The sequence below is a fragment of the Vipera ursinii genome (genome assembly GCF_947247035.1).
Source record: "Vipera ursinii genome assembly, chromosome: 1".
NCBI classification, from domain to species: Eukaryota; Metazoa; Chordata; class Lepidosauria; order Squamata; family Viperidae; genus Vipera; species Vipera ursinii.
The window spans coordinates 174,579,261-174,592,871 of record NC_139512.1 but is presented as its reverse complement, the minus strand read 5'-3'; the positions used below and the strand labels follow the sequence as shown (position 1 = coordinate 174,592,871).

The 13,611-nt window shown below is 43.1% G+C and overlaps 1 protein-coding gene across 1 annotated transcript; it reads right to left on the bottom strand.

Annotated features, from left to right (window-relative positions):
• Positions 1–260: 260 nt before the first annotated feature.
• Positions 261–6,581, bottom strand: LOC310647651 (mitochondrial protein C2orf69 homolog). The gene is made up of 2 exons (XM_083375056.1): positions 5,786–6,581; positions 261–3,092 (listed from the first exon to the last, which is right to left on the bottom strand). The coding sequence occupies exons 1-2, from the start codon at positions 6,113–6,115 to the stop codon at positions 2,268–2,270; spliced, it is 1,155 nt and encodes a 384-aa protein (XP_083231182.1). The 5' UTR covers positions 6,116–6,581; the 3' UTR covers positions 261–2,267.
• Between the last annotated feature and the right edge of the window lie 7,030 nt (positions 6,582–13,611).

The following is a 13,611-nucleotide window of genomic DNA, read 5'->3' as shown; positions in this document are numbered from 1 at the left end:
CTGGCATCTTCTAACTTTTATTGTGAAGCAATATGTGAATAGTGTCTATTAAAAGCTGGATATTTTAATAGCTGTAAACTATTAATTTGAAGATGACTAAATTACCAGCATTTTATTATTTTAAAAGTATGAACTAATATAATTCAAAGTACAACAATAACAATCTCATTGGAATGTGTGAAAAGCAAAAATCCCTGCATTTTGGCTGCAGAAACATTATGAGATTTGACCTACTTAACATCCTGGCTTTCCCTCTTCCATGCGCATATCCCTTGGAAATACTGAAGTGAGGGGCATAAATAAGAAGGAATTAGTGTACAATACCCCAAGTGCCCATAGTAAATTTCACATTTATACTGATGTGACATTTATACCATTTCACATTTATACTGATGTGACAAACCTACAGTCAAATCTGCTGCAGAGGGTTTAGAGGGTCAAACTGCCGGCCCACAGGCCGGATGCGTCATGCCGAAATCGCGCCCACCCCATTGCCAGCAATGGGGAAAACGTCACGATATGTCTCACGTGACATCGCGAGTTTAACATGCCTGGTTTAGACAACAAGAGGAGGAAAAATGGCTTCCACAGAACAAGCATATGATTAAATTCCACCCATTATAACCAAACATTAATTATATAGCTTACTCATGCTCAAAAGCTGTGTGGCTTATACACTGGATAGTAAGCAGGCAGTGCTTGCTCTCTTGCACATAAGGCTCTCCATTTGTATTGATTTCCTCTACCTTAACTTTCTATCCCATTTTAAAAAAATTACTCTTGAAAGGTGCCCTTCTTGCAAAACAGAATGGAATAATAATATGGAGAAATGTTATGGAGGAGGATATTCTGTGAAAATTAGATTATCAAACCGTTTGTTATAGCAAAAACAATTTGGACATAGCCTTTGATTTTTAACAAGTTTTTTCTAGCAATAATTCTAGTTTATTATCTTTCAACAATAAGTTTTAAGGCAGGAATCCCCAACTCTTGGGCTGTGGCCCACTACTGGGCCTTGAGCCATTTGGAATTGGGCCATGGAAAGGACAAGTGTGCGCGCACATCCCCACTTGCACAAGCAGTAGGTAAGTGCGTGCGTGCCCCATCTGTGCGGAACCATCCCCTCTCCCCTGACTGCAAAGCTGGAAAGGTTCAGGAATTCTGTTTCAAGGGATCCTATTGTGTCATAAATCCTTTAAAATTCAGATGAACTGTATATTCTCCAAATTCTATCTTCAGATAGTGTTCTGGTTTCTAGTAATTACGTTTTCAAACAATGTATAAAAATATTGATCAATTGCAGTGATGCATTAATGATACTTTATTTTTTAACTACAGAAACATCAAAATGTTTTACACTGTAGTGATCCTTCTCTCACCTAATTGCTGTTTTATAGAGAATGCTACTTGATGTTCCTGTTATAAATAATAACTGTATACGCTACTACCATTTTTCCAAAACTTAACAGTATTAATATAATGTAATTAGATGGCTTCATATTCAGCAAAGTAATAATTACAGTTGTTATAAAAGTTCTAACAGTCTCAAGTTACAAAAGCTCAACATTGTATTGAAAGTTAGTTGCTTCACCATTAATATGGAATGTTGAATCGTGAGAGAGTATACTTTTTTTGTCTCACAATGCTTAATTCTCTTCCAATGCTCCCCCAAAGGAAAACAAAAATACAACATCTGTAGATGCTTGCAACGGTTAGAAACTGCAGGGCACCTCTGTCACAACAGTACAGTAGTTATTCAGTTTATTCCCAAGGTTAACATATACTTATTGCAATGAAGATAAACACTGTCAAAATAACCAATTTACTGCATTGCTTCTGCTAAAAGTACTAAATAATGTTAAGAGTAGCTTTGACATTCTAATAATTATCCCATCTAAATAACAGGACTTTATTCAAAAACAAACCTTCAATTTCATCAAATTAAAAGAATTTGAAGATGGATCTTTTTTGTATCTAGGCTTGAAAGTTTTGGTCATTATGTAGACAATTACACAAACCCGTCCTTTAACATTAATCTGAATTAGTGTTTTTTTTTTGCTGTTAAATTGGTTTTCCCCATGGATAATACTGCCTTGCTCAGATCAAAAAGCTGTAAGTTTCTGGTAACCTGAGTTACAAGCTGTAGACTTGTAACATCAATATTCATCTTGGAAAGCATATACAATATTTCCTCTTCGAAGTGTTAAGAAAACACATTATTAAACTTGAAGTTTAAGATTATTTTGCAGATAACACTGGCATTATTATCAAAATACTTCATGCACTTTGAAGTGATTGTCCAAAGAAGGTGCTTCATCAGCAAAATGAAGTTGGCTATTTATATTTGCACCAAACTCCTCAAGAAGTTGTACAAATCTCTTGTGCTCTTTTCCAATCCATGTTCTCATTGTATCAAATACCTGATATGGTGTAACATGAGCATTAACTGAAATTCCAGTCTGTGAAAAGTCTTTCAGCACATGAGAGTACGTTACCCAAGTATTACTTCCTCCAGAATGACCACCATCCAGCCAGTACATAGCTTTTATATTTTGTATAAAAGCATCTATATCCTTGCCCTTTTTTGCTTCTTTCAGTTCGTGAAGTAATTGATTCAAGACAACACAACCTTTACTGAATCCTATTAATGTGAATGAAGCTCTATGAATAGCAGAAGGCTCATTAAAGCTCACAGACTTGCTAACAAGCTCACAGTGTTTCTCTGCTGCTGGGCAACCATTACTAGTGGCAAAAGTAGGCAATTCACAAGAAACTGCCTTTGTATTGTCGCTGAAATCATACATGCTTTTTTGAGACACCAAAAATTTTTGAGCAAGTTTAAATGCATTAGTTAGCAGGGCATGAAGGTGTCTGAAGGCTCCAAAGTCAGTACTATGTTCAGGTGCTCCAAACAAATTGCTTGCCACAAAATTATCATAGCAGCTGAACTTGTGCAAATGCATACGGGAACATTTTATAATCCAAATGTAACTGCCTGGAAAACGATGACCAAGAGTAATTGCAACATTTTCTAAGCACCATTGTTTCCACTGGAAGTTCTCTGAATGGCAAGCCATAATTTCATGATAGTTCTGAAATGAAATAAAGAGGCACTATTTTAGAGGAAACTATTGGAAAAAATGCAGGTCACATGCTTATTAACAAAGTAGAAATATATATTCTAATAACATTTGAGGAATGCATGCATTTGAAATGAATACAACTGTCCCTTTTAAGATTTTCCAGCCTACTATGCATTCATTCAATTTCTAGAGCCACCCATCTCAGACGATGACTCTGGGCGGCTTAAAAGTAAAAAAAAAATACAATTAAACCACTAAAGTATTTTAAAACAATCATATGATAAAAAATAATAATAAAAACATCCAAAATGAATATACATAGCAGCCGAGATACTTGGTGAGTGTAGCAATAAAGCCAGGAAATATAGCCCTTGACATCTTCAGCATCCCAGGCTTCAGAACATAGCCAGGTTTTTAGGGTCTTACAAAAGGCTAATTAGGGTTGAGATCATTCTAATCTCTGAAGGGAGGATTGTTCCATAGAGCAGGGGCTACTGCAGAAAAAGGCTATCATCTAGTCATCACCAGTTGACATTCTTTGGCGATGGGATCTGCAGCATGTCCATTCTGCTAGATCGAGTTGGATGGGTAGAGACTCTTGGAAGAAGATGATCCCTCAGGTAATCTGGTTCCAAGCCACGTAGGTCTTTAAAAGTGATGATCAGCACTCTGAATTGCACCCAGAAACATACTGGTAACCAATGCAGCTCATACAGGTAATAGGTACTATAAATCTTGTGCCATTTACCACCCGCATTCTAGACCAGTTGAAGTTTCCAAATGCCCTTCAGGAGCAGCCCCACATACAGCATGTTGCACTAGTCTAAATGAGAGATTACAAAGGTGTGAAGGCAGGGCCTTCTGGTCTAAGAATGGGTGCACCTGGTTTACCACCTGAAGGTATGCAAAGGCTCTCTTAGCCATGACTGCCATTTGCTCTTTAAGCAGGAGCTGTGAGTCTAGCAGGACTTCCAGATTGCACAATGGTTCTCTCTGGGGTAGTATATCCCCATCCAGAACTAAAGATGGAAGAGCCTTGTCTCTTGAAAGTCCAAATACAGCCACTTCATCTTGCTAGGATTGAGTTACAGCCCATTGATGTTAATGCCATCAACCCCTTTAAAGCTAAAATGACTTAGGATATCTTCCAGCACTTCAATTTGTTTCAAAATACCCTGGATTTTGAATGAATACACAACATCTTGCCTCAACACCAACTTAAAAATGGGGACAAATATCTTCTATTTCAATTTTCATCTTAGAAAGCTGAAACTCTCAATTTCTCTACCATGATAGATATAAAGATCCTTAGATCTTCCATTATGTCTTAACCTTTTCCGAACTAGGTATTATATGTTTTTAATTTCAGTTGGCTTAAACCTGATTAATTTTACTGGGCTGTAACTATAATAATGTTATTTTTTTTCCCCTTGCCATCAGTTTTTTCACAGGAAAAAAATCCCACAGTAAGGACAGAGGCAACAGCCTCATTCCTTTTACTATGCAAATAAGAATAAATAACGGCCATCGTAGGAAAACTTTTTGGTTTGAAAATGATACAAACAAGCTAGATCAACTCAAAAGTCAGTCAAGATCCATGGTGCTTTCAGTTAATATAAGATATGTGCAAGATATCTACAGACTCCATTAGAAGAAAAAAAACCCTCCGATATACATCCAATATATTTCTTGATTTCAGGAGCATCTACAATGGTACACCCATAAAGCTGTGAAATGGCAGACTTTTAATCGTGGCCTACAAAAGAGGTCATCTTCTGATGACACCCACCCGAGCCTTGGTGGAGCAGTGGGCTAATGCCTCCTTAAGTAACACCAGCTGCCTGCAATTAGTGCAGGTTCGCATCCCACCAGGCTCAAGGTTGACTCAGCCTTCCATCCTTCCGAGGTAGGTAAAATGAGGACCCAGATTGTTGGGGGCAATAAGCTGACTTTGTAATAATGCCGCTTGGGGTGTGTGTGTGTGTGAAAGCCCTAATAAGCAGGCATATACATAGAATGAAGGCTACTGCTAAGCTTGTAAGCCGCCCTGAGTCTTCGGAGAAGGGCGGGATATAAATGGAATAAAAATAAAAATAAATAAAAAAAATTAACACCGGCCAGCGTGTTCATAAATTCTTCTTCCTTTCAGTTTTAATTTTGTCAGCCAAGCACGAGTCAGGCTAGAACAGAAGCCCTAGGGGCAGGGGTAGGCAGGCAACCTTGGCTCTTTTATGACTCGTGGACTTCAACTCCCAGAATTCCTGAGCCAGCACAGCTGGCTCAGGAATTCTGGGAATTGAAGTCCACGAGTCATAAAAGAGCCAAGGTTGCCTACCCCTGCCCTAAGGGAGAAAGCCCTCGTCTCTATGCCCCAAAGCAACTTCCCTTCCACGGCATTTCTTGGGTTGCCTCACTCCTCCGCATCTTCGCCCAGAACCAGGCGACGCCGCTGAACCTCTCGGGGACTGCGGCGTTCACTCGCCTCCTTCACCCAGCCCTGGCTTGCTTCCACCTCACCCCACCCCACCCCACCCCGGTCTGCGTTCGCACGTGCGGCTGAGCCACCAAAGGAGAGCCACGGCCGGGCGTCTCCCAAGCCAGGAAGGCGCGTTTGCCTGCTGGCGGCGCCGTTTTCCTCGCGCGCTTTGCGGATCCGAAGGAAAGCCGCTGGCGGAGGGGCGGCGGCGGCGCCCGCCTCCTACCTGCACGTCGCCCGGGAAGTAGACGACGTGATGCTGAGCCTGCCCCGTGGCGGGGGCAGAAAGGGGCAGGTGCAGCAGCACGTCATTGGCTTTGAAGGGCTCGGCGCCCGGCACCTCCGACAGCCGCAGCAGCCTCGGCCGCGGCGAAGAAGGCGAGGGCAGGAAGAAGGCGCTCCCTCCTTCGTCAGAGCCCGCCCGGCTGCTGCCCGCGGCCCCCGACAGGTAGGCAGCCGGATTTCCACGGAGGCTCATAGTCCGTGTCAGGCAGAAAAAAACGGAGCCGAGAAGTCCCCTCACGGCCGAGGTTACAGGTGGACAACACCTGCTCATGGAGGCTCGAACGCTCTGGCCCCGCGCGACCAGCCGGGCCTCCGAGGTGTCTCCCAAACAAACGCGCCAACCAATCGACGGCCCCCGGCCTGCCCACACCTCCGAGGCGGCGTAGGGACGAGTGCGCAGGCGCCTAGGGGAGGCGAGAGGAGGCGCTTTTCCTGGCGGAAAGACGAAAGGGAGCCCTGATTGGTCGTTCCGAGTCGCTTCCGCGGGTTGGCTGCAAAAAAGAGAGCGGGAAATTGAAAGAGAAAAGAGGCGGAGCTGAAGGAGAGGCGGGGTCCTAGGAACAGAGGAGCGTGGATGAAAATGTTTCGGGAGGTCGATTATACTGTATCAGTGTGGTTGATTAATGCCTTCCTTATAAAAAAGCAAGGTTTTCTATAATGATCAGTAATTAACCTTCAAAGGTGGATGTTATCATCATTTGAAGTACTATTTATTTATTTATTTATTTATTTATTTATTTATTTATTTATTTATTAATTATTGGGACTTATATGCCGCCCTATCTCCCGAAGGACTCAGGGCGGCTAACAACAATAACATACAATAAATACATAAGTTAAGATAAAATTAAAATTAAAGGCCTCTGTACAATAAATTAAAATTAAAATAAATTAAAAATTAGAGTTAAAAAATTAAAAACATAATTAAAATCCCTGTCAGTCCAGGTCAGCCTGGTGGAACAGGAGTGTTTTGAGGCCACGGCGAAAGGATTGGAGGTTTTGGGCCATCCGAAGCTCAGGGGGGAGCTGGTTCCACAGGGCTGGCACTCCCACAGAGAAGGCCCTCCCCCTGGGGGTCGCCAGCTGACATTGCCTAGCTGACGGTACCCTGAGGAGGCCTTCTCTGTGTGAGTGTACTGGCCGATGGGAATTTGTTCCCGGCAGCAGATGGTCCTGCAAGTATCCCGGGCCTAAGCCATGTAGGGCTTTAAAGGTAAGTATCAGCACCTTAAATCTCACCCGGAGGGCAACCGGTAACCAATGCAGCTTACGCAGGAGGGGTGTAATATGGGAGTATTGGGGTGCTCCCATCACTACCCGTGCAGCCGCACTCTGCACCATCTGAAGCCTCCGGGTGGTCTTTAAGGGCAGCCCCGTGTAGAGAGCATTGCAGTAATCTATACGGGAGGTAACAAGTGCGTGGGTGACTGTGCGTAGGGCATCTCAGTCCAGAAAGGGGCGCAACTGGCGTACCAGGCGAATCTGGGCAAATGCCCCCCTAGCCACGACTCCAATATTAAAGTAGGATTTTTTCATATATTTGTGAATTGATGAACAATTTGAAATTGAGTTGGGGGGTGGGAGCACGAAGGGAGGCTCAGCTAATCTCAATGTATACATGGTTGTACTTTGACAATAAAGGTTCATTCATTCATTCATGAATTGATAAACTAAAGAGTTTAGGGACCCCTGCCATAAATGTATAAGAACCGTATTTGCTAATCAGTTTGTAACTGTCACTTGCTTTATAAATGATTATTTTTCATTTCACCATTCAGATCTTTCAAATGCTAACCTGGCTTACACATTTTATCAATCCATCGTAAGTAAAACCTAGCTTGCCAGCATGGAGCTCCATTCCAGGTGTCTTCTGAGCGAAAGTGGCCTTTAGTAAGAATAGACTCATTCCTCTGGTATTTAACTGAAGAGATAAGCGTCAACAGCTAAGTACTTAAAACAAACTATTGAGAAAGACAAAGCTGCCTACTCCAACCCATGCATATAAGGTATCATAAAAAAAATCTGAAGGGCAGTTGTAAGTCATTGTTTTTTTGATTGTTGCTGTAAGTTCCAATAGTCACTTGAATGGTTGTAAGTTGAGGACTACTTATACAGAATGGGAGCACTTTAGCTGATGTGAAAATAGAGTGTAACATTTTGTTGCAGTTCTTATTTCTCTCTTTCAGAACAACTTCAACCCCACCATTTTTGCCCTTTGTGATATTTATTTATTTATTCATTCATTTCCCACCTTTATTATTTTTATAAACTCAAGGAGGTGAACATCTAATACTCCTTCCTCTTCCTATTTTCCCCACAACAATAGCAATATTCTGTTGAAATTAGCATTCTTTTGCTGGTGCAATGAAGTTGAAATAGAATCCTTACTTAACTGACAAAAAGTATTAATTCTTACTATGAAATTTCTAATTCTGGAATTTCTAATTCTGCAATAAACTGATCACCACAAGATGGTGCTTTAGTTCTAGGATGAATGACAAATTCGCTAGTTATCGTTTGGTTACTTAACAGAACAGAATAACAGAGTTGGAAGGGTCCTTAGAGGTCTTTAGTACAGGGCTTTTCAACCTTTTCTCCCATTGTACCACTTTTAGGATATGGCAACATCCGAGTACCACCAGTTGCCTAGCAAGGTGTCAAAAACCTGATGACAAAAAAAGGAAAAAAGTGATGAAGTACAGGTAGTCCTCGACTTACAACAGTTTGCTTAGTGACTGTTTGAAGTTACAATGGCACTGAAAAAAGTGGCCCCCAAGCCACAGCCGAGCAAAACGCCTGCCTGCCTGCCCGGTGGCGCTCTGAGGTTTTCATTGTTGTGAGCATTTCTGTTGAGGATTGGCAGTGGGGGTGGGGTGGGGGTGTGTTTGGTTTTTATTGCCCCCCCATTTGCTGGGTGGTTGCAGCAGGTTTTGGTCACTTCACATGACCCTGGGACACTGTGACCGTCATAAATATGAATCAGTTGCCAAGCATCTGAATGTACATCACAAGACCCTGGAGATGCTGCAACATTCCAGCTGATCGGCGTTTCTTCTGGGCTCAGAAGCGCCAGGATCAGCACCGAGCTCCAGCTGGAGCCTGGCCCTTCCGCTGAGCCCTGACAGCCCCAAAGAAGCCAATGCACCACAGGTGGTACCCGTACCACTGGTTGAAAAGCCCTGTTCTAGTCCAACCCCCTGCTCAGGCAGGAAACCCTATACTATTTCAGACAAATGGTTATCCAACCTCTTCTTAAAATTTTATATTTAAGGTTCATATTTTACATTTTATTTGGCAGCCGTTGTTTCTGTGCTGGCTCCATTTTAAGATTTCAAGGTTAGTTTCTTTAAAACGTTTCACAGTAAATATACATATGAGCTGCAGAAAAAGTTCATGGAGAAAGGAGAATTGATTCTCCAAGGACAAAGTATACTGAGATCTGGTTTGATACATAAAATAGCATGAATACATTTAGCAGTGTTGTAGGAATTCATTTGCAGACATATTGCAGATATCTATCCAAAACAAAGCTAGTAGCCCCAGAATCCATTTTCAGCTCCAGGTTTAAGACCATAATCATATTTATCCAAGGAAGAAGAATATCTTTTGTTTGTGTTTATAATATTTATATTTTATCAGTCTTAGAATACATAGAATTAATACTTGCAATGCCTGAAGCTTGACTAGAAAGAGTCCAGATAATCTGCTTTCTTTAGGACCCTCTGAAGCTGTGAAAACCACTCTAAAAAGAGAAGGATGGAGATTGGAAAGAAATCATTCTGAACTGTTGCATCCAAGGATGTCCTCTTAGGAAGGGGACAGACAAACCCCTCTTTAAATGCAAATATTTCGTCCTGCAACGAGGAGTTCACCATATCTTGTATCCAAGCATGCATCACTTCCCAAGAGGCCTCCACCAGCCAGGAGAGACATGGATCTAAAGCACAGGTGGCAGAAATCACAGTCCCAAGAATGCTGCCCACTTCCTTAGGACCAATCAGATGAAACTCTTGCCAATAACCCAACAAGACCATGCCTCAAGTCAGTTCCTAAGACCTGCCCAGCCAGCCCAGTTCTAACTGATCAGCCAGTCTGGATCTGATCAACTTTATCAATAGATGCTTACAGAAGTCCTTCCAGTGTCCCTGTCCCAGTCCCTCTCTACCAAGAAGAGACATAGCCAGCTATGAGGGTTGAATTGAATTGAATTGAATTTATTGAATTTATATACCGCCCTTTTCCCATAGGACTCAGGGCAGTTTACAAAGTATTTAAAAACGTCCATACAATACAAAAGTTAAAAACAGTTAAAATAATTAAATTTAATCCCTGAACAAATATAAAACCCCATTTAAAAACTCTCAGTCCAGGCCAGAAAGCTCAAAGAGCCAGGTCTTCAGGTCCCGGCAGAATGACCGAAGGTCAGGGGCAGTCCTAAGCTCCACGGGCAGCTGGTTCCAGAGGGCAGGCGCACCCACTGAGAAGGCCCTCCCTCTGGGTGTTATCTGCCGGCAGTCTTTTACCGGCGGCACCCTGAGAAGGCCCTCCCTGTGGGAGCGCACAGGACGAAGGGAACTTGATGCCGGCAGCAGGTGTTCCCTTAAATATCCCGGACCCAAACCATTTAGGGCTTTATAGGTCATCACCAGCACCTTGAATCTCACCCGAAGGGCAACTGGAAGCCAATGCAGCTCGCGGAGTAGAGGTGTTACATGGGAGTATCAGGAAACCCCCATCACAACTGGATGCCAGCTGTGAGAACGATAAGAATGAAGAAATAGCCTGTTTGGCCATTCTTATTGACACATGGTAAAGCTTAATAAAGGTTTTTAAGCTGTGCTTGATCAGATTGGCTTTCTGTTTTCCTCCCGTGGTGCTGTGGGCATCTTCTAGTGTCATTTCATTCTGCAGAATTCCTCTGACCGCTAGAGGGCCCTCTAGGATCACAGAGAGGCTGCACAGGCATGATTCACTTGCTATTCTTGAAGAGTTTTTCTACCTTATTTTTTATTCTTATTCACATGTTATCAGGAGCATATTCTATTAGAAAAATGCTGGTTAGAACCTTAATGAATTTATGTCTGTCATTGGATCAGATCATGCATCAGAATCTCTATATAAGTCAGTAAAGAAATACAATTTATACATTCTTTTAGGCTTCATATTACCTCAAAGCAAACATGAGTAACTTTAATCATGATAAGTAGTAGCACATGGATAATGATAATATTATTGACAACAATGGAAGGGTAACTGTCTCAGAGGTTAAGGAAGGGGATAATTTTTGTATCCTTGAGAGTCGCTGTCAATTTACAAACAGTGTGAAAAATCATCAACTTGCCCTTTGAACGCAACTTTATTAAGTTAAATTTTTCAAGTACAGGGTGTAGTTAATTTGATCAGGAACCTCATTCTGCAAATTCCTGGCAGTTTTTGTATGTTGTGTGTTCCACCAGGGTGCTGGAAACCAGTTCTGGAGACCTGAGCCATCATGAAATTACCAATTACTGTAATAACCTGAGGACTACCAGTATTCTACTTGTGGCTATCTGCTATTCCTTAAACCGAATGCATTTTGTCCCATATTTATGTTATAGCCATGTGATCCTAGACAAAGATGGAGCTGCTTTAAGTAGATGCAAGGAAACCCCCACTGAAGAAGAAACAATAAATAAAATTTTATCCTGCGCCGAAATGGACAGGTTCACTGAATCAGAGTATTACGAAATTTGGAAAAATTTGTACGATTGGTTAGAGATAAGGAGGAACGCTGAGATGACTATCGATTGATTAGTTGATAACGTAAAGACTTCTTACTAGCACCTATATCAGGACACAATTGAAAGATATTTAAGTACAACGTTGACGACCGAAAGATGGTTTACCAGAAAATTTACAGATGTTATTTTGTCATACTCTGTCCCATCATAGAATGTATTTTAATTTTCTGTTTTTCTTTTTGTCACATAAGGTAAGAGCCTTGGTGGAGCAGTGGGCTAATGCCTCCTTAAGTAACACCAGCTGCCTGCAATTAGTGCAGGTTCGCATCCCACCAGGCTCAAGGTTGACTCAGCCTTCCATCCTTCCGAGGTAGGTAAAATGAGGACCCAGATTGTTGGGGGCAATTAAGCTGACTTTGTAATAATGCCGCTTGGGGGTGTGTGTGAAAGCCCTAATAAGCAGGCATATACATAGAATGAAGGCTACTGCTAAGCTTGTAAGCCGCCCTGAGTCTTCGGAGAAGGGCGGGATATAAATGGAATTAAAAAATAAATAAAATAATACTAATAGCAGTGGTGTAGCCAGGGAAGTTGAATCATGTCCACTTTTGTTTTTAAATGTACATTTAATAAAAAAAATTAAAAAAGTAGATGCAGGGAGATGCTACATTCAAAGTAGGAATAGCACTTTGACTTATATACCGCTTAACAGTGCTTTACAGCCCTCTCTAAGCGGTTTACAGAGGCAACCCCAACAATCTGGGTCCTCATTTTACTGACCTCAAAAGGAGGGAAGGCTGAGCCGGTGAGAATTGAACTGCTGGCAATCAGCAGAATTAGCCTGCAGTACTTGCATTCTAACCACTCTGCCACCACAGCTCTTTTCCATGGTACTTTTTCCTCCAAAATATTGCACGTACCCAATTACCAGCAGTTGATCTCTGAGGAGGACCCGAAAGAGAAGGAAGGCAATCACTTACTGCTTTAGAACCTTCAGATAGGTTCTCTATTCACACCATAGAGCAGGGGTGTCAAACTCAATTTCATTGAGGGCTGCATCAGCATTGCGGTTACCCTTGAGGGGCCGGGTGGGTGTGATCAGGGTGGGCATGGCTGGAGTGTGTGTGACCTACTGGGTGGGCATGGCCAGATCTACATTGTTCGCGTCAATGGTGCCTATGGGGGCCTGGGCAGGAGTGGGACAAATCTGAGGGTCTCTGGCAGAAGGAGATGGGACTGGGGCAAGTGCCGAGGCATGGTCCACTGGAGGAGCCTCACTGTTCCTCTCAGGCCATGCGGGGGGGGGAGGCTGGACGGTGATGTGGAGGTCAAATGCCCAGCCTAGCCCTCAAGCACCCGCAGCACTAAGCCCACCCCCACTTCCCCAAGGGGGTGCCCAGCTGCTGTGCTTGCTCTCCTTAGCCAGGTTGCTCATGATGGGTATGAGGGCAACGTCAAGAGGGAGGCCCACTTCCTCTCCATGTGAGGAGACCTGGCTTTGTTTCCAAAGCTTCCTTAGCAATAGGATGGGAGACCATCCAGGTTAGGCCAGGAGGAGGGGGCAAGGGGATGGTGAAAGGGCAGCAGGGAAGGACTAAGGCAGGATTTCCCTCAGACCCTCCCCTTCCTTCCTTCCTTCCTTCCTTCCTTCCTTCCTTCCTTCCTTCCTTCCTTCCTTCCTTCCTTCCTTCCTTCCTAAGAACAGAGTGATGGGAAAATATTTGAGATGAGGGAGGGAGAAAAACAGGCAAGAAATGCAGCTGGGGAAGTGTCATCCTTCATGAGGAATGAAGAAATGTACCATCGCCTGGAGGTGGCCAGCACATGGCCTTCTCCTCACAGCGCCAAGAGGCTGAGCCAGGTGGCACAAATCTGAAGAGAAGCACAACGCTGCCCAGCCCCTAGCCTGCCCGAAGTAGGCAGGGCCATGTGCTGGCCACTTCCAGGCGATGGTGCATTTCTTCATTCCTCACAAAGGGTGATACCTCCATAGCGTGTACCCAGGGGGCTGGGCCGATGCGGCAGGGGCCGGTCCCTCACTGTTTCC

Coding starts and splice junctions, on each gene's coding strand:
- LOC310647651 (XM_083375056.1), bottom strand. CDS start 6,115: ATGAGCAGGTGTTGTCCACCTGTAACCTCGGCCGTGAGGGGACTTCTC. Junction 3,093..5,785: donor ACTTCCCGGGCGACGTGCAG/GTAGGAGGCGGG, acceptor ATTTCATTTCAG/AACTATCATGAAATTATGGC.